The sequence below is a fragment of the Molossus molossus genome, unplaced genomic scaffold, assembly GCF_014108415.1.
Source record: "Molossus molossus isolate mMolMol1 unplaced genomic scaffold, mMolMol1.p scaffold_m16_p_1, whole genome shotgun sequence".
Lineage (NCBI taxonomy): Eukaryota > Metazoa > Chordata > Mammalia > Chiroptera > Molossidae > Molossus > Molossus molossus.
In genome coordinates this window covers 173616205-173638214 of record NW_023425344.1, presented here as the reverse complement: position 1 = coordinate 173638214, position 22010 = coordinate 173616205, and the positions used below count along the sequence as shown (strand labels likewise).

The 22010-nt window shown below is 43.6% G+C and overlaps 1 protein-coding gene across 3 annotated transcripts in view; it reads right to left on the bottom strand.

The window, feature by feature from the left end:
• The window catches only part of FMN1 (formin 1), a 370459-nt gene that overhangs the window by 175192 nt on the left and 173257 nt on the right, over positions 1-22010 (bottom strand). For all 3 annotated transcript variants that reach the window (XM_036268755.1, XM_036268764.1, XM_036268772.1), the window contains 2 exons: positions 18388-19148; positions 13346-13496 (listed from right to left, as the gene is read on the bottom strand). In XM_036268755.1, the coding sequence (XP_036124648.1) occupies positions 13346-13496; positions 18388-19148 (912 nt within the window). The remainder of the gene's footprint in view (positions 1-13345; positions 13497-18387; positions 19149-22010) is intronic.

Sequence of the window (22010 nt, the reverse complement as noted above, 5' to 3'; positions counted from 1 at the left end):
TACTGATCTGATTCCCTTAATATTTATAGTGTGCTCAGATGTCCTATTTCTTCTTGAATCTGTTTTGGTAATTTATATTTTTCTAGGAAGTTATTTGATGTACAAAAGTTTGCTCATGGTATTTTCTTGTCATACATTTCTAGGGCACCTGTGGTCACACTCACTTTTATTTTCCTAGTATCATTATACCTTTGTTTTGCTCAAATCTCACTGAAAGTCCGTACATTTTATTATTGTTTTCAAAGAACAAACTTTTGACTTTATTAATCTCCTCTACTGTATTTAATTTTAAAAAAAAATACATTCTCATCTTTTAAAATGTATTAGGTTGAACTATATGGAATTATAAATGTTTGATCACCTATGACCTACAAAAGTGGCTTTTTATATTGTGCAACCTAATATTTCCTTGTAATTTCTTTGGTTTGCTTTTTCTTTTTCTAGCTATTAATTTTGGACGCTTAATTTATTTTTGACCTTCTTTCTTGATAACTTTTTTTAAAAAATAAAAATACTATTTAGTTTATTAAAACAACCTCATCAAGCCCTGGCCGGTTTGGCTCAGCGGTTGGAGCGTCGGCCTGCGGTACAGAGAGACCCAGGTTCAGTTCCCGCTAAGGGCACGTACCTCAGTTGCAGTTTGTCCCCGGTCCTGGTTGGTCCTGGTTGGTCGTGCAGGTGGCAGCCACTCGATGTGTCCCTTCACATCGATGTTTCTCTCTCTCTCTCTCCCTCGCACTCTATCTGAACAAAAAATGGAAAAATGTCCTCAGGTGAGGATAAAAAAAAACAAAAACAACCTCATCAAGCACATCTTAATTCAGTCATAATTGCATCCCAATGTTTCATTGTGGGTGAAAATGAACAGTAGGTTCAGCTTGCCCTGTGACAATTTATTTAATTAATTTATTTTTATTACAGATGTTTCTCCTTTTCCCCTCACTGATACCCCCTCTCTCCCACCCTCTTGATAGGATCACTTTTGACCACACATTTTAGCTATATCATAGGAGTCTTGATAACCAGTATTTTTATTTTTTTAATCTTCACCCAAGGACATTTTTGCCTTTATCTTCAAATAGAGTGGGAAGGAGAGAGGGAGGAGGAGAGAGAGAAACACCGAGTGGTTGTCACCCACATGACCCCAACCAGGGCCAGGGACAAACTGCAACCGAGGTACGTGCCCTTAGTGGGAACTGAACCCAGGACTCTCTGGTCTGAGGGCTGATGCTCCAACTGCTGAGCTAAACCGGCCAGGGCAATAACCAGTATTTTTTGAGTATTTATAAGTGTTTTCTGAATCCCATTGTAATTATTTTCTTGATCCATGAGTTATTTATAGGTGTAAATGGTGAAGAACTTTTTGTTGTTGTTGTTGTGGACATAGGTTGTACTTTTGTTACTGATATACAATTTCTTTTTTGTTGCTGTTGTTACTCCTCACCCAAGAATATCTTTCCTATTGATTTTTAGAGAGTGGAAGGGAGGGAGGCAGGGAGGGAGGGAGAAAAAAGAGAAACATTGATAAGACATGTCGATTGGTTGCCTCCTGCATGCATCCCCCACTGGGGCTGGGGATCGAATGTGCAACCCAGGTACATGCCTTTGACTGAGAATTGAACCTATGAGCCTTTGGTTGCGGGCCCACACCCCAACCACTTAGTCCCAATGGCCAGGGCAGTTACTGATATGTGATTTCTAACTTAATTTCATTTTGATCAGAGGATGTGGTCTGTATAAAAAAAATGCTTAAAATTTGTTGAGATTTGCAGGACTTTTGCTTTTTATTAAGTCTTTTAATACTACTCGACTTTTAAATTATATGCATGCATTATGGTGATAAAATAAATGAAACATAATAGTTAATTCAGTCTATTTCATTGTGAATATAGAAACTATACTAAAACCATCACACTTGAAGAGTTTCATCATCACCTAAATCCTCCATTTTAAACATGTTTGTATTTATTTAAAGCCTATCACATTCTAAGAGGTCTTAGGAGGTCACCTTACATATGTTGCCTGCTAACAGCTGCACAGTGAAAATTCTACTGCACAGATGACCATGAAGACCTAATAAAAAAAGTGCTAGAAAGTGGAAACACATTGTATTATCTTTTTGCTCTATTGCATGAGTTTCTCTTGGCACACCTTGAGGACCTTCATCTCCAAGCATTGAGTGTCAGTTCATGTGCTTTACTTCCAAAGCTGTGTCCAAGGGACACACTGAGAAACGAGAGGATAAAACGAAGCTCAGGTAGCGCTCTGGGGGCCTGGGAGCCATCACTGAATGAGAAAGGAGGCTTCCAGTTAGAATACAACCTTCTGTTCTCGTTCAAGGGTGACACGAGGATTTTTGCTCAGTCTTATTCCTTCCTACTGCTGATGGTAACGATGATGGTGGTGAATGTATGGTGGCAACAGCAAACATTTCTGTGTCAGGCACAAAGCTAAACCCTTTTCACCGACTATTTTAACCCTCAGAATCACCCTTTGAAGTAGGTGCTATTATTATCCTCACTTTGTAGATGATGAAACTGTACAGAGGAATCTTAGAGAGATGAAGGGACTTGCCCTGTGGATAAAATGATGACTCAGCAAGATAACGGCCTTAGTGGTTTCCAGAAATTGCTGTTGAATCACAATGCTACCACCTTTCATATGTACGCCAGTGTGACTCTTGGTGCATGGATATGCTGGAAGAAGTGATACTGTTACAATTAGCTAGTTATTGATAGTAGGAAAGGAGGCAAAGGGAAGCCAGACATTATAAGCGCGGCCATCTGGGCAGCTTCACCAGGAAGCTGCAATTTCACACTCCCCAGGGAACCACGGTTGCATTCCTTGAAATCACTGGGGGAAGGAGTCCAACAAAGGATGAGATGGATGCATGGTCAGTGAAGTAGGGGTGAGTAGGGAAGGTGCCTGTCAGTCTAACCTGGAAACAAAGATAATTGGCTAGAGGGCATGGATCCACTGCAAGCACTTGAAATCTTAGAAGGTTAAAATCCCTTGACAAAGGAGTTCACTCTCTTACTCTCTTGTTCCTCTGGCTTTGCTCCTGTCTGTGTTCCCTCCATAGCCATGTGGCCCTAGAAACTGCATGGTCCAGGGCCATGTGGGCCCCACACGCAATGGACTGATGGACTGCAGCTGGGAACACAAGCTAAGCTAGCCTGATGCTGGATTGGACTACGCTAATACACAGCAGAAACTTTGGGCAACGGCTTTATACTAAGGACAGAACTACGCTCCTTCCATGGCAGGATGGAGGGAGAGGGGACCTTGGAAACTGAGGGTTTTAATGCCATGCAAATAAATACCACTTATTCTCCCCTACAAGTCTCAGAAAACTGCTCTTCTCATGACATTGCAAGAAGCCCACCTCCCCCGGCAACAGGTAGGGACATGGAGAGCTCCCCACTGATAGCAGTAGCAGCTAGCCAGAGACCTGGCCTCTACTTCAGCCTTATCGCTGGCTTCCTGGTGGCTCTGAGGGAAACACCACGATCTTAGTTGATAGGTATGAACTCCCTGTGCCAGTCTGAGTCCTATCTCTTTCTCTGTGTACCTCCAGCCTTAGGTGCTCATCCCTTTCTTTGGTGGCAACTGAATGGCTGTACCCTACAGGGCTGAATTGTTCAGATATCTCCATACCCAAAGAGTACATGTAATACGCAACAAAAGCATCACATGGCCCAATTTCTCTGATGTCTTACTAAATCATTCCCAACATCATATGCTTTAGGCATTTTGCTGCTACATTCTGAATCACATTCTTCCCTAATCAACACTCTCAATGTCTCACTTTTTCCATTAGTAAGATGATTGTAGTACAAAGTGAACTATTTATAATGAGCCCCAGCTCAGGCAATGTGGCATTCAGTTGGCTTCATCTTAAATAAATCTTTCTTTGTTAATTAATGTACCTTTGCCCAGAGTTGTAAGTAACATTTATGTTCTTGAATTGGACAGGGAGGGAGAGAACCACACCTAGAGTGAAGGATCCAAAAAATGCTCAGCATCAATATGAATGCAACAACCACTTGAAGACAAAGTTTAAACGTTTGTGTGCTTGTTGTAAACTGAAGAAGCTGTACAAGAGAGTCTCCACAAGAGAGTAAAAAGTGATGTGATAATTAGGTCATGAATTAACCCCCTGGTACTCGCAGCTCTGTACTATTTTTAAAGACCCCCTTCTCACCTCCTAGGATATTTTGCACATGCAAAATGCCTAATGTGGCTAATAAGGTACCGAGCATAAAAGTTAATTAATGAAAATGAAAACACTAAAACTCGGGTTATTTAGTAACCAAGGCCTGCAGCCAGGTCCCAATTAAACCCACTCTTCTGGTGAAGGAAGGGATCAAAATGCCCAATAGGTTCCATCTGGCTGCTTTCTGTGGGTCAATCTAGAGCCTCGTGTCCTTTTCAAACCAGACTGTCCCACCTCTCCTTTCCATTGCAACGAGGCGCTCAGGGCAGTCCCCCTCGCCCTTCCCTGGGGAACCCCCACCCTCCTGCTCACGTGCAGGGGGCTTGGCAGCAGGAATCCAGCTGGAAGCAAGCAGGACGCCCTACCTCTCCCCAGCGGGATCCCTTTTGTCATTCATTCCACTGGAGGGGCCCCTAACCCTCCAATCCCATTTGTACCCCACCGAGGAGATCTGATAATGGTCCTGGCAGAGCTGTGGGTTCTCATAACTTCTGGCAGGGGCCTCGCTGACCCATAACGTGGCTACACACATGATTTCTTCTCATACTGTCTTTGTAAATTGACCATGGCTAACCTGGCTGCCCTAATCAGATCAATCAGAGTAACACGGCTTTAGCTGCGGCAGGCCGGCAGCCTCCTGGGCCGAGGCGTGACTCAGAGTCAGGCGAAGACACTGAAGGCGGGTTTTTGAGTTTCCAGTGGTCTCAGGTTTCCTTTGCTTTTATCCCAGTTGGTGAGCTTTGTAAGGCCCGTGTTTACAGCCATGCAAATTAGCCTCAGCTGGAGAGAAATCAGGTCAGGCCCAAAGGAAATCAAGCTCTGGGCCAAAAGCTATGTTATCAAAAATTAAAAGTGTGGCCACAGAACTGCAGCCAAGCCAGACTGTCCTGAGAAACACGTGGACAGCTTTGTCTGGTGTAACCTGGACTCCTGGCTTGGCCTCTGCTCCCGGAACACTGAGAGGTGGAGGGGGAATGGAAAAGGGCCACACAGGCTAAGGGGGGCCGCCCAGTGCATTCTGTGTTAAGTAGAGACAAGTGCAAGGAGGGAAGTATTGCACCTTTGAAAGAAACACTGCAATGGTGAGGCTGGTTTGTGGTAAATCCCATGTTATTCACTGACAAAGCAAGGTCCAAATTCACGGGTTTATTCTACTCATGCACTTGTATACACTCAGCTTTAAAAGGTATGCGTGAAGGTGTCCGCATACAGAGAGGATCTGGTATGGTGCAGCTGGGAAGCAGCTTGAAAAACAGCCACCTCAGCCCCACAGGTGTGGCTCAGTAGTTGAGCGTCGACCCATGCACCATGAGGTCGCCGGTTCAATTCCCAGTCAGGGCACATGCCCAGGTTGTGGGCCCGATCCCCAATGAGGGACATGCAGGAGGTGGCCAATCGATGTTCTCTCTCATCGATGTTTCTCTCTCCCTCTCCCTCTCCCTTCCTCTCTCTCTAAAAATCTATAAAGACAAACAACAAATAAACATCTACCCCAGACACCAGGACGGTTATGGAAACTAAGGCCAGAGAGGTTACATGACTGGACACACATAGCCGCTAACTACTGGTTACTCGGGGGGTTAAAATCCTAACACTTATTCCCGGGGCTCCCACATGCTCGGGCCCCACACAGCGTGGCGCTGACAGTGTGGCAGCCTGACCCCAGACTGTGCCTGGGTCTGAGCGCTGAGACATCGGCACCCATGTGACTGCCTTGCCCATCTGCCCTCTAACAAGTAAAACAGAAGCTGGTGGGTCTTAAGTGTCCCCATTTGCAAAGTGGAAGTAATGACCAGGTTGTTGGGATGCAGCTAATGAAAGTTCTTATCTTCGGTTAAGAGCCCTGAGACCCAGAAAACTGAAGGGACTTGCCCAAGATTCAACAGCTGGTTAAGGTCAGAGCTGGAAGTGGAAACCAGGTCTACTGACACCAGAGCCAGTGCACTTGTCACTAAACGATGGCCAGAGAACACACTTCAGACTTCTCCAAGTGAATTTAAAGCCAGGGCCTGTAGTTCAATTCAGACCAAAAGCCCATGTCTCGGGCAACTAAGAACACAGGCTCGGGGGTTATTGCTGGATTCATGCCTTACCACTCAGGAGCTGTGTGACGCTGGGCAAGTTACCTAACCCCTCTGGGCTCCAGCCTCCTCCCCTACGAAACGGGAATAGTAATAGTAACCATCTTACTGGGTTCTTGTGATGATTAAATAATACGTGCCAAGCACTTAACCAGAAACCACTTACTGAGCATTAACTATGATGATGATGATGATAATGACGACGACTACTACTGAAATCTTCACTTGAAAGATACGACATAAGTGCAAGGTTATTAAGACTTCTCTCTGTCCATATTAAGCATATACCTGTGAGAACAAGTGTATGTGCAGAAGCTGTTTTGACCTTTGTGTATATTGGAAATGTGTGCACTTTGCAAAGCATTTATGAGTTCAGTTGAGAAAGCATCCATGTGACTTAAATACACATGTAAGATCTGGTCACCTTCTCACATACTGCTGAGCTTAGAACCACTGTCGGGCACAGCCTGTGGCACGGTCTGAGGGAAGGGCCCGTGTCAATCATAAATGAGTAAGGTCCAGGAAAATGCAGGCAAGACTTCAACATTTTCCTCCACTATTTAAAAATACAAATATTTACAATGGTTCTCTCAGAGACTATCTTGTAACATCCTATCATTTGTCTTTGTTTTCCAATTAGATAACCCCCAATCCATACTGAAGTAAATCTTCACTCCCTGTAGATACGGAAGATTTACAAAGCCGTGTATGTCCTGGCTGGTTTGGCTCAGCGGTTAGAGAGTCAGCCCGCGGACTGGGTAGTCCCAGGTTCGGTTCCTGCTAAGAGCACGTAGTATCTCAGTTGCGGTTCGTCCCTGGCTCTGGTTGGGGTCGTGTGGGTGGGGACCACTCGCTGCATCTCTCTCACATTGATGTTTCTCTCTTTCTCTTCCTTCCTCTCTCCCTCCTGCTTTACCTGAGGATAACTGCAAAAAATGTCCTCGGGTGAGGATAAAAAAAAAAAGGGTGGTGTGTGTGTGTGTGTGTGGCGGGGGGAATTCCAGAATTAGTCCCAAAGGGGCTAAGTCTAATACTTCATAAATTTTTACACTACAGTGATTCAGTCTTAGCACTGGAATTATGTCCACTACCATTTCTATTCTGATACCTACAAGCCTTTCTAATATACATTTGGCTCCCAATACGTGTGTGGATAATTTGCTGTGATATCTGGCCTCATGGTCCACACTAAAGAGACTTCCCAAGACTAAAGAGGGCGCAGAGGGCAGTGACTCTCCTGCGGGCGGTCTCTCAGTGCTCCGGGAGAGCGGGGAATGCAGCTCTCATTCTCAGCATTCCGAGTGCCCTCTGCTGGGCTGGGGTAGGGAATGAGCAGCCTCATGGTACTGCAGCTGGTCGGAGGTGCGATTCCAGATTGAGTTACTGTTTAACAGCCAACAAGAGAAACACAGCTGGGCTCCAAGAATAATATTCAGATGCAACATTCTGAAAGAATCATTGATAGCCATACTTGACAAGTTCTAACCGCTTTTTGTTCCCCCCTGCAATAAGTAAATAAAGTAAAAGTACAACTTAACTTTTCTGGGCCATCTTATTTCCAAATAAAATTTACAAGGTAGAATTTTTGTAAACGGGTGCCTGTCGTGGGCTTAAAGCTCCCGTTTGCTTTTAGTCAGTTTAGCCAGTGAGGGGGCCTTTAAACTGAAGAGCAGGAAAGCCCTGGTCACCCCAGCTGTCACTCAAGGACTCTGGACACAGCACTAATGGCCTCAAGGTCATATATTGGTCCAATCAACACACAGGCCAGTTATTTCGCTCATTTCTATAGATGAGAACCCCTACCTTCACTGCTCATTTTCAAACCCATGAAAAGTTAAAGGGAATAGCAAACTCATCCCCATTCCAGGGGGTGGGGGTGGGGGGTGATGTGCATACCTTACCGAGGCAGCTGGAGAAATTATCTTTGTACACAAAAGCTGAAATTATATAAACTTGGAAGGCAACAGGTTATGAAACCCTATAAATCTATGTTCAGGCTTCCAAACAACGCTCTCCTTCCACCCTCCTCCTCTCCCCACTCAACTGAGACACCGAGTCTGGGATTTGAGAATTACAGCTCCAATCCTCGCCAAAGTGACCAAATTACAACTGATGGCTTTTGGCTCCAGGACGTTTCAACAGACTCATGTCTGCTGGGCCGTCACCACCCTCCCCACTCGCTTCAAACCCCACCCCCAAGAGCTCAGGGAAAAGCCATTATTTTGTGATTCTTTTTTTTTTAATTTTTTTTTTTTACGTATTTCATTATTCTTAAGAAATATATACCAAAAACGTGGGGGGGGAGAGAATGATTTTTATATATTTTACAGAGGAGGGAACAAGCATGGAGATTATAATTCAAAGTGAGATGGTGGCATTTCAAGAGAAGGAGGATATTGGCAGGTCATGCTGATTTTCTGAAAGTTGTTGGGCAAGTTGAAAAAGCAACTGGAAAGTTTATCAGAGTGGCTGCTTCCTTGACAGGCACCGGGAGAAAGAATCTCAGACAATGAAGGCAGATTTCTGGCTCCTGGTCAAGGTGCTGACCTATCTTTCCCAGGAACAAATGTAACTGAGAGACAGTGTAAATATGGGCATATTGACAGTGGAAACTCGTACTTTATCGTGCAAAAGACTATGTAAACCAGCATAAGACGAACTACTAGATGTCTGTATGTGTCATTAGAGGAAGTTGTGAAATTCCATGACTATTGAAAAACAGAAATGGTGTGGAGATTACCCTATGCAGATAGTTTCAAGAATGGACAGGCTAATGTTTTAAGACCAACGACCTTGTGGAATCAATGATGTTCAAACATTTCTTTGCAAACCTTTCCTATTCATTCATAAGCCATGAGATTAATACATAGGTCTAGGGAATACTGAAAGTACTTTCATAACCATGATTTCACTTTAGCCTCGTAACGACCCTGTAAAGAGTTGTTACTCCTTATTTTATAGAGAAGGAATCAGTGTGTGAAAGTTAAATACCTGCTCTGAAGGTTAGCACAGAGCAATAAATAGGAGCTAGACCCAGACGGTGTGGCTCAGTGGTTGAGCGTCGACCCATGCACCAAGAGGTTGCCAGTTCAATTCCCAGTCAGGGCACATGCCCAGGTTGTGGGTCCGAACCCCAGTGGGGGGCGTGCAGGAGGCGGCCAGTTGATGTTCTCTTTCATCAATGTTTCCATCTCTCTCTCCCTCTCCCTTCCTCTCTCTCTACAATCAATAAGGAAAAAAAATCTCATTAATAAATAAATAAATAAATAAATAAATAAATAAATAAATAAATAAAGAGGAGACAGTACTGAGTGTTGGTGGTGCCAACAGGGCTAATGTTTTGAATCCTGGTTCTCAAGTTAGTGATGGCTATGTCTGTAGTGGCAGAGAGGGCTGGTGTCACAAAAGTGGTTGGCACATGCTTGAGTGTCCAATACAAATGTGTCACAGTTCGTATATATTTATAGGTAATATTTAAAGTATCAGCAGAGTCAAAGGGACACAGCTTCAAATCTACCTGTTTCGTTGTTGGAGTTAAACATAAAACATCTTTTGACTCAAAAGGTGGCTTCCTATTGGGAGACTGAAGAAAGCTGGATAATTTATACAATGTAGGAAGTATTTTGAATTTGCACAAGTGCAGCTGTATTTCCTTTCCTTATGATTTTAAAAAAAAGGGTTATTCTCATTTATAAATGTCACCATCATCAGTGTGGCCAATTCCTGTTGAAATGTAGGAGAAACGACCATGCAGAGGCTCCCGCACATCCCCTCAAGTGTTCATCATGATCAATGTCTCCCCGGTTAAAAGTGTGCAGACCCTGGAAGTCACTTTGGCTTTGCAGGCCCCGGTTTCTCATGTGCCAGATGAGGATACTGAATTAGATGATTGGGAGGCTTCCTTCTAATTCTTAGACTAGATGATATTATAGAACAGGGTGCCTGCCCCCTTTAAGAATAAGTGCATCTGGTTGCTTTAAACCAGTGCCACCGATGGGAATGTCAAATGCTGGTACAGAAGATGAAGCCTGAGTTCAGCAGAATCCTGACAGTCACTTCTGAACGGGAATGTGGTCTGCGGAGAGAGACGAAGACCAGACTCACTGAAGAGACGTTCGCATGTACGTCTCAGCCCGGCTAAGCCCACAGCCAAGATTCCGAGTACTGGCTAATCCAATCTCCAACACTGACTCCACATCAGTTTTAGAAAAGACTTATTTGTCCAGTCCTCCTGGTCATCTTGTACGGGAACCACCCTGGGCTTCAGCCGATGAAGCTGGCCTCCGGTGCTGGAGCTCCCCAGCCACTCACAGCCTCTAAAATTCACTTTCCTTTTCATTTTAAGAGAAAGGAAGACACACATATGACTCTCGGAAGAGACCAAGGGATCCCACTAGATGCTGGAAGTCTGACCACGGGCATGGAGAGAAGGCTTAGAGGAGGCAGGTTTAGAGTTTTCTGGCATTGATTCAGCTTGTTATTTTCTTTAAAACATAAAATCTCAGCTCTACAGTAGGCCACAAAGCTCACCAAAACTCCAAGCAGCCTCCAGACCATCAAGCCCAGTGGACCTACATTCTTGTCTCTACGAAGGAAAAAGGGGACACTACACATGTGCCAATGATATGGGGTAACAGCAACCTCACTGTTCAGAAAGATTCAAGAGTTCAAATGAAGGGTGTTCTCCTCCTTGGACAGTGAAACAAAATAAACACATCAAGCACTAGCTGCCCTAGTGAAAATCCTTTGTTGAACACGCAAACAATTACGAGATAAGAAATGAGAATAAACAACCGAATGCTTTGATGCTTTGAAAATATTCCTTCCCCCAAAACAGAAACAATTCATTTTATGAGTAAACCACGTTACCAAGCATCCAAAGAGAGAAACAAAAGAATAGCAACCTGAGAAGAAAGAGAGAACAAAACTAAGTTTAACATGATAGTGAGTGAGAACGCATTTAGCAGACTTCCGGGTTGGTCAGAGAAGGCTTCCGGGAAATGGTGAATTGAGATGAGCTTTTGGAATCTAGAGGTTCTTCCTCTGCCTTTTGTATAGAAAGCAGCCTTCTGTTTCTGTAGATGGCATCTGAAAAACCAGCTGCTCCATAAGGCACACTTATTTCCATTTCATACGAATCCAACTGCATGGGAATGCATCTTATAGTATATCAGCTGACCTCATGCCTGGAATTAATTGTTTTGGTAGAAAAATTCAAATGGCCCCAGGCAATATTTCCTTTATTTTTATTTTTTATTTTTATTGATTTTAGAGAGGGAAGAAGGAAGAGAGGGAGAGGGAGAGGGAAGGGGAGAGAGACATCTATGTGAGACACGCTGATTGCCCCCACTCCCACGTGCCCCAACTGGAGATTGAACCCAGAGCCCAGGCATGTGCCCTGACCAGGAAATGAACTTGCCACCCTTTGGTGTACAGGACGATGCTCCAACCCACCGAGCCACACAGGCCAGGGCTGCAGTATGTCTTCCTAAAAGGTTTGTTGTGAAATGTAATTGTTGGGATCACGTTTTTCTCATGATAACACAATTCCGATGGACTTAAGAGGTGAGAAACTCTGATTATGCTTGATTCTTAATTCAACTCAGTAGGAAAATCTGATTTCATTAATAGAAAGCTTTTTCAGACTTTTGCCATTTCCCCCCCATAAGCCATAGCTGATTTCATAATCACAATGTCACCTGAGATATGAGCCCATTTATATAATTTAATAATGAAGAGTTGATGATCATATCATTCAATAGTATACACTTTTCAAAAACAATTCCTCAAACCTTCTTACATTTACATTTCACAACATCTTGGTGGGTCAGGTGGCCTCAAATAGTGTTAATCCTCTTTTATAGAAAGGGGGAAATCAGCCCGGATGGTGTGGTTGAACGTCAACCCAGGCACCAAGAGGTCACCAGCTTGATTCCCAGTCAGGGCATATGCACAGGTTGTGGGCCAAATCCCCAGTGGGGGGCATGCAGGAGGCACCCCATCAATGTTCTCTCTCATTGACGTTTTTCTTTCTCTCTCCCTCTCCCTCCCAAGATCGATAAAGAAAAAAAGGAGGGGGGGATTGGATCTAGAGAAGAAAGACAACCTAACCCCAAGCTCATATGGCAAATCAACAGCAGAACCAAGCACTTGACTTTTTCCTCAATACCATCTAGGCTATTCTCCAAACACTTATGCAAAAACAACAACAAAAACCCCACGTATGCAGAGACATAACAGCAGTGGTAGCAACAGCTGATAATAACACCAGCAGATGTCACCCCATGTCATGGTTCGGTGACCGAGGCACAGGGTAGAAGAATTCTGACTTAGGTCACACAGCCAGCACCTGGCCCAACAGTGAATCAACTTCACACTATCTGATGCTTAAGAATCTTAAACCTTTTCTCTGATGAGATGACTGGGAGGCTCAGATTTCAAGTCCTCCAATCTTTGCTCAGAAGTCACCTTCCTCAATGAGGACAACCCTGAACACACTACTTACAACTGTAGGCCCATCGCTACCATGCCAAAGTTCATCCTCCTTAAATCATGTTTTTAATATTGATTGTTAACAGAAGCTTCACGGGGAAACAATTGTCACATTTGATTTTCACCGACATAACCCAGATGCTCAGACAGTGCTGTCCAACAGAACTTTTTGTAATGACGTTAATGTTCTATATCTGCGCTATATGGTGGCCATAAGCCACAGAACAAAACTGAAAAGTGGTTAGTGCCACTGAAGGATGGAACTGCTCATCCTATCTAATTTGACTAGTTAAATTTAAATAGCCGTTGTTTTTCAATAGAAGTAATGGCTAAAATAAGTCCAGATTAAATTAAGGAAATAGTTTGAAAATTCAGGTGCTAGGACCAAAATGGCAAGCACATGTTCTCCAGCTATTGGCTCCTTTTTGTCATCTGTGGCTCGAAACCCTCCAAAACATTTTTTTTGAAAACAGGAAAAGCAAATCAGCAGTACACAGTGAATTCCCATGTATGACTACATATATCTCTAGATATAATTACTATAATCACTCAATACCTTTTTGACCTTGTTTTTTTTCTCATAGGTCTCCGACAGAGGTTTTTTCTTCTGCTGAGTTGTGTCTTTGGAGAATAAATACTCAAATTCACTAGTATCCCGAATGTCTGGTTCTTCTAAGGAATCCCATAAGGTTGGTGTAGCGCTTTGGCTTAAAAGAGAAAATGACAAGTTAAACTTAAGAACCAAAACAGAAAAGAACAGATTAAACCTCTAATTCATGTTTCAACTCACTAGAAAAATAATACAAGTTTACATTTTTTTCCAAAAAATGTCAACAAACTGCAAGCCCCTGTTAATAAAGGTCTTAATGAAAACACACATACATACACACACATCCTAATATAGCTCAGAGAAAAGCTCTTTGCATTACAAAAATTTCACAAAGTCAAAATGTAATGTTGGACGTTAACGCAAATACACATTTCCAGACCAGAATGGTCATTAGATACAATCAAAGATTGAGAAACAGAGAGAGATCTAGAGAAACTTTTCGGGACCAGAAATCCTGGGCTTCCAACTGCTGAGTCAGTTGGCTGCTTTTCCCTCAGTCTGCAGCATTTCCATGGTAGATAAACATGGGCGTCATACAAAGGCTGAAGGATAACCAATCTTGAGACAGTGATGGGATCATTCTTTTTTTTTTAATTAGCTTAACCTTTAATAGAAGAATCAAATTGATTGAGTAAACCTATACTTAATTTCTGAGAATTTTTTACAAAATTATTAAAGCAGAAAAAAAAGAACAAAAATTCTTGCATCTCAATTCTACTACCCAGATGTTTTCAACATAACATTAAGTGTTCATCATTCTATAGTGATGGGATAATTCTTTTTTTTTTCTTTTTTATTGATTTTAGAGAGAGGGGAAGGGAGAGAGAGTAGACAGAAACATCAATGAGAGAGAACATCGACTGACTACCTCCTGCATGCCCCCCACTGGGGATCCGGCCCACCACCTAGGCATGTACCCTGACTGGGAATCGAACCGGCTACCTCTAGATGCATAGGTTGATGCTAAACCACTGAGCCACACCGGCCGGGTGTGATGAGATAATTCATAAACAGAATGAAAATGCACTACTAAGGTAAAGATTTACCCTCTCTTTGGATTTCTTCTTCTAGCTTTAAACATGGTGTTCTGGTCAACTCAGTGTAGGGCCCATAATATGTGCATGGGCTGTACTCACTTAGAAATACTTGATTTATAATACCCCACCCCAACAACAGTATTAATAATAAAAAACAAACCCCAAAATTCCATTGCAACAGCCCTCACTGGGATTTCAACTAAAGCAGCCATGGGGAAACTATCTTGCTTTGTCTTCAAAAAACAGGGCCACCCTAGTTTTGAAACAAAGGAAGGGAAGAAGAGATGAAAAATCAAGTGGAAGAGTGGCCTCTGAGAGCTGACTCACGGGTTACTATCCGGGCTCCCTTCAGCCAGAACACATTTCCCCCAAATGCCCACTTTCTTAACTTAGCTTCTAATCTTATTTTTAGTCACTTTTAATGCACACAGATAGAAAAAAAGTGTCTCCTCTACACATTTATTGTTTTTCAAACATATGTATGTTATAATCCATAATACTTATAAGCATTTACCTTTGTTTCAATATGCATTTTCTCAGTCACTGAAAACTAAAAGATCTATTATTCTATCAAGTGGTCCACAAAATTTTTTGATACTCAAAGGAGATTTTCAAATTCAAAGTAGTTGGGAACCCTGGCTTTTCGGATCTGCGTCTTCTCGTTTTGCTATATATGTCTGCGTTTCCCATGAAATATAACATTTTGGTTCTGGTCACATTTATTTCTCTCCACGTTTTCTTAAGTTATACATTTTTAATATAATGCTTGAGCCATTTAAGAGTATGGATGTGACCTATACAAGTTATAATATGTAACAGCATAATACATACCTGTGAAATCATCACCCACGGGCTAAAACATGTTTGATGAAGTACATCTATCTACGTGTCCCTTCCTCCACCACCCACCTCCGTCACTCAACTTCCGGTGGAAACCTGAGCGCCATTAATGTTAAGGGGCTTATCTCCATTGCACTCAGGAGGGGGCATCTCAGGGGCTGTCTGGGGCTCAGGAAGGTCCTGGGAGGCTGAGGAGAGGATGCTTAGAGGGAGGCGGTGTGGCGCATAAAGCAGGTTGCTCAGACTCATGCCCATCATCCCTTGTACCCGTCCGGCTTGGCCCAGCCCCAGGACTGAGCTCAGGCCAGTATGACAGAGGCTATAACTCATATTCTGTAGCACATTGGGTCTGGCAGTCAGGCTGAGCACTTCCTCACCATTTACCACATTGTTTCTATGGGAAAACACATTTCCAACAACGAATAAAGCAATTTTGAAATGCCACCTCAGTGAGTTGGCAGTCACTGGCATTTGCTGGGGCAGTAATGAGAACGTACTTCCAATGGACCATCTGCTCTCGCGGTCAACGCTTTTCTGGCCACTGGACATACCATTTTAGCCCAAAAGAAGAGGAAGAAGAGGAAGGAGGAAAAAGGAGTGGGGAGGGGAGAAAGGAGGGGGCAGGAGGGAGGATGGAGAATTAGGAGAGGGGAATGCAGGGGGAGGAGAAGATTCAGGAAGATACAGATTATTCATTAGGAAGCTGAAAAAGTAGATAGATGAGGATTTCTTTTTCTTTAATTAAATCTCTTCCCTGTTCTAGAACCAGACAACAGACCAAAAAAGGTAAATATGACAAAAGTTAAAACAGTTCATGTTAGTAGTGAAACGCAATCTCTGTGGACGAGAGGAAATGTACATACAACAGAAAAAAAATCCATATTTTACTCCCAGTTCCCTAGAAGACCAAGGGCAACATGTTTCATGTGTGCATTAGACAAGTGCTTACAACACCTAGTTGTACAAAATATTAAAATACCATTTCATCTCTTTAAAAAAAACACATCCAAAATGAATTTACTTTTGTCTATAAATAAATACTACACAAAATCTACAGACCGTTTTAGTTTAAAAGAAGTAGTCGGTCCTGGCCGGTGTGGCTCAGCTGGTTGGAGTGTCATCTGGCTGCCAGTTAGATTCCTAGTCAGGGCACATACCCAAGTTTGCAGGTTCAATCCCCTGGTGGGTGCATGAGAGGCAACCAATCGTTCTCTCTCTCTCTCTCATCTCCCTCTCTTTCTAAAAATCAATAAAACATATTTAAACAAATAAACAAAAAATCAAAGAAGTAGTCGTGCTCCGAGGAACACAAACATCTTGGGGGATCCACGTAAGAGATGAAATGTGTGGTACCGCAGGAAGTGCCCACGTCACAGTCTTCACACAGCACATGGGAAGCCCCCCTCCCCCAAGGTCAGGCTCAAGACTGACACGTTCAGCAGGCAGGCTCTCCTGACGTCCTGGGTCGGGAAAGTTGGGACATTCAGCTCCTTGTCATTATGCTCAAAACCGAAGCCCTAATTTATGCTAAAAATAATAAGAGCTTATGCCTTCGATCGTTTCCCTTCTCAACTACATAAAGAAGGAAAAACACAGACAATGATTATCTCCAGCTTGACTTCATCCCACCTTGAGCAGATGTGGGCGACGGGCCCATATCTCCCAGCAGCACTTAATACCCCTGCCATAGTCATGACATTGGTTGCTCATAGTCTGTGGGGAAGGAAGTAAAGGGCGAGACACAGGTGCGGCCGGCAAGGTGTGCTGTCTGAACAGGTGGGGTTCATCACCCTGGATGGGTTGCACATGAATTTCAGGACACTAATAAGGGAACACAACTCCAAATAAATATTCTGGGAAATTATTTCTTAGGAAATGTCGTCTGAGTCTTGAATGGGAAAAGGGGAATAGTAGTACTTTAGCTAATGGTTGGAGCTATTTCAGGGATCCTCTTGTGTTTCTTTAACCATTCATTAGGAAAATTATAAAGCATCAACATTTTTTTAAAAAGTATCAAGATTTTCCCCACATAAACTCTTGGCCCTTATTTTTTGGAGAGAGGAATGGGGCCAATATGAAGTACCTAGTCAACTTAGTTCACCAGGTGTTTAGTTTTAAGGTGTTCCCCACTCCTCCTACATTGATTTCCAGTTACTTTATGATTGTTATTATCTTCTTCAATATCCTGCCTTTTCCAATTATGTAAATTGAAAAATTCACCGCTGTATCTGGATTTGTGAATAAGTGCAAAAACTTCACTTTAAAAATGCGTTTTGTATTTTCTGTTCTTAGCAAACGAACTTCAAACCTAGAAAGTAGTCAAGAAGCAACTCAGCATCTCGTTATCCTCTCGACAGGCTTGGAATAAGGCAGAAGAAATCCTATGCAAATTCGTTTGATCAGAAGTTTCCAAATAGCCATATATTGCTGCCTTACAGACCCAGCTTAACAAGCTACACAAATGGAAAGTGCTTTTTAGCCATTCACACAATGGCACTTTCTGCAACAGGTGACCAGGTATGAGAGGGGAGGGTGCTGAGCAGTTATAGGAACCTGAGTTTAAGCAGATCATTTCTATTTTAAGACTCCCCTCTGACCTGAAGAGCTAATGACTCAGCTGTGTCTTGTTCTTTTAATAAAACATGAAAAATTACACATACCTGCTAGAAACCAGATCACAAGGTTTATGACATTATCTAAAGACAAGACAGATAGTCTAAAACTCTTCAGTGAACCTATAGTACAGATTTGGGCTTAATGTGTTTGTAAGTACTTGTGAATTGCAGGAATGTCGGAGAAGGCTCTAGCTTAGACCTGAGCTCTTCTCCAGTCTGCAAAGGGGTCTATTTATCTTAGAGAGGGATCTGACACTGAACACATCGTTTCTCCTGGCATCAATCCATAGGGAATACAGACAAACGTGTGGTGGGAACAGACCTCCCTCCCAAGCCACTCCAGCTCTGCCTACCCAACGCATTCACTGTGCCCCATTTGAGAGTGGGTGCTGCACTGCACAGACAGGCATTACACTGGTAAGGATAAAACTTCACTTGTGCAAAATTCTGGGAATTCACAAGCTGAAAGTGGATCGGGGAGAGGGGTTCATCTTACCTCTTATCACTTATTTGTATTCTAGTCCAGTACAGAGGCTTCATGGGACAACTGGGCTCAATGGCTGGCTTCCGAGGACATTGGCTAGAAGAAGGGCTGACTCCAAAGAACAGGCCAGGAGGAGGTGGGGGCACAAGTCCCGGGGGTGTTGGAGCAGGAGGAAGCCCCCCACTGCTGGGCAGAGCAGGTGAGCTAGGAAGTGGTGGCGGGGGCGGAGGTGGGGGAGGGCCAGCACTTGGAGGCAGGGGAGGTGGCGGAGGTGGGGGGGGTCCGGCACTCACAGGCGGTGGCGGAGGTGCTGGTGGCAGAGGTCCAAGTCCAGGGGGGAGGGGGGGAGGGGGAGGGATGGCTGCTGGCGCAGGTGGTGCTGCGGGGAGAGATGATGCCTTTTCCTGGCTCGGCGAGGTGCCTTCCGCAGATGGAAGTGGAGCATGAGTGTCTTTGTTGTCATTGGGGGGAGAGAGCTGGCTTAAAGAGGAGATATTCAGCTTTTTGGGTATGATTTGGTTGCTTCTGGTTGTCTTGCCATCACCTTCGCAGGGTTTGAGGAAAGTCTCTCTGTCTGTCTGGATGCACACATTTCTGTAGGTCTTCGGAGGACAGTCGTCGTCGGTGGAGATGCACGCATCTCGCATCTCTTCACACCCTCCGCGCCATCGGTGTTCTATCTGCTGCCTGAGCCCCTCGATGGTTTCTTCCAGTCTCGCTGTTATCACGGCATGCTCGCCCCGGATGTGAAAGGCCTGGAGTTCAAACTGAGCCTGTGGGGGTCAGTGGGAAGGAAAGCAAAGCGTTTATGAAAACGAGTATCAGACATACAAAATGCAATACCCTCTCCGTGCCCCCAGGGCACAGCTCATGTACACGCGGGAATACAGAGACGTTCTTTTGAGAACCCCACAGAGTGTACGTTTCACTTTATGAATTTTCCAAGGACTTAGACAGTTGGAGTTGAGGCAGAATTCCACCCAATATGAACTCGTGGGGAATAATTATCATGGATTAGGGCTTAAAGTAAAACTGTCATCTAAGAACTTTCACCCAGTGTTAACATCAAATGCAAGACAACATTTTAAATAAAGGTTTGAACATGCTTGAATATATCTTTTATTACTTTGGGATTTGGTTTGGGAAGAAAATTTTAAGAAAAAAACTGGATTTGGAGATCCTTCTGGCTTGAAGACTGTTCTCATTGTCTTCCTTAGAATGTCTCCTCGATGGGGTTTCCCAGCCAACACAGTGGAAACAAAGGGTGCAAGAAGCAGCTACGGTCTATGTGTATTTTCGTTAAAAGTCTCCACACTGCCTGACCGGTGTGGCTCAGTGGTTGAGCGTCGACCCATGCACCAAGAGGTCACCGGTTCGATTCCTGGTCAGGGCACACGCCCAGGTTGTGGGCCCAATCCCCAGTGCGGGGCATGCAGGAGGCGGCCAATCTATGTTCTCTCTCATCGATGTTTTTATCTCTTTCTCTCCTCTCCCTTCCTCTCTCTCTCAAATCAATAAAGGAAAAAAAATAAAATAAAAGTCTCCACACCAAAGCTGCCCATGATCAGTATTTGTATCTTTCACACTCATTCACAATACATAATAAATAAGCAATAGAAATGCATAGAAAAGGAGAATATCAAGATCTGCTATTTTTCTCATCTACACACCCAGCATTTTAAACTACATTTTATGACAGTCTTTTTAATACTCACATTTTCAGTTATGTCAATGCTTTGAGTCTATGGTTTTACACTTATTAGCACAGACCTGGTGTACTCCCAGTATTAACTAGTCCCTTTCCAGTTGGCCTGTTACAGTTAACTGGGCAGCAGTCAAATTTATAATCTTATTAGAGTTTCCAAAACCCAATGAATAGTAATTAAACATGTCCAGTGAATGTATTTAATGTCTGCCTACCCCATCAGATTTTAAGCGCCACAAGATGAAGTCAGGGACAGTATCTGTTCTTTTTTTCTTCTATGATTTTAGAGAGAGGGAGAGAGACAGAAACATCAATGAGAGAGAACAAGGACTGGCTGCCTCCTGCATGCCCCCCACTGGGGATTTGACCCACAACCTGGGCATGTGCCCTGACCGGGAATTGAACCGGCAGCCTCTTGGTGCATGGGTCGATGCTCAACCACTGAGCCACACCAGCCCGGCAGTATCTGCCTCAATGTCTGTATCCCAGCAGCCAGTACAGCAGGTACGTAGTACTGAAGAGACGGATGGATAAAAACCACATTCAGTCACTGTCCCAAGAGCCTCCCTTATGGCTAACCAAACTTTCTTCACTAATATCAGCCCATAGATATCTACATCACCAAAGTGCACACAAGTGCAGATCCATTTTGCATCGAAAGGTAAAAAAATATATTTGAATGGCCTAATCAGGAAAGGTAAAGAAGACATAGGAAGATTTGCTACTTTCATGACGACACTTGTGACTATATTTTTACTAGATCCACATTTCCCCCATGAATCAACCCCTAAGAACTATGGTCAGTAGAATTAGAGACAAGGTTTCTCTAGAGCCGACTTTCTCACATGTAACACGGCAGCCCCGATCCAACTCGGGAAGAACGAATGAGTTCGGGGCACCATCTATCTCTTGGGCGCTGAAACTTCTGTGCTCGACGAGTTCTGGATTCAGGCTACCTGGTTCACACCCTGGCTTACCCACCTGCTAGCCCTATGAGATTGGGCAGGAAAGTGTGTTTTCAAGCCTGAGTTTCCTCAAGTGTAAAGTGAGGGTAATAGTGAACCATCTCTCTAGGGTTTGTTGTTAATCCTCACCCTTTTCCATGGAGTTTTAGATAGAATGGAAGGGAGGGAGGGGGAGAGAGAAAGAGAGAAACATTAATGTAAAAGAGACACATTGATTGGTTGCCTCCCGTATGAACCCAACTGGGGCCAACGGGGATCAGGATTGAACCCACAATGTAGGTACATGCTCCTGACCAGGAATCAAACCTGAGACCCTTTGGTCTGCAGTCCGACACTCTAACTACTGAGCCAGATCAGTCAGGGCACTCTCTAGGGTTTTTATAAAGATAAAAGGAGATAACTTCCTATAAAGTACTAGATATTATATCTGAAACATTGTAAATTCTGAATAAATGTTTCTGTTAGTTACTGTTGTTTTCATGACAATATTACAGTAAAAGACTAACAGATCTCTAATTCTTTAAAATTTCCAAAGCATGACACCTTTGCAGAGTGATGGGCACAAAACTAGGAAATGCTTAGGCAGTCAGGATAGACAATGTGCTACAAATACAAGCATGTAGCCAATCTTTCATGAGTTGTACTACCAAATGCCTGGAAGTAATTTCAAGCTTCACTCAACTATGCGATCAAGATCATCTTTATTTCAACATCCTACCCATTGCTCTCTCTCTCTCCCCTGCCCACCTCACTCATATCCCAGCCCCGATTCCCACCCTGAATTACTTGCCACCATTTCATTTGAGTGACTAGTTTAGTCCTGCCACAGCAAACTAACTCTTGGTTGTAATTCCCAACTAACCTTCCTCCAAGAAGGTCGAGTGGCAAATAATATTGACGAGCCAATAATTTTACTCAACCTTCAACTTCTTAATAATATGGAGAAACTAAGACATGCTCCACAG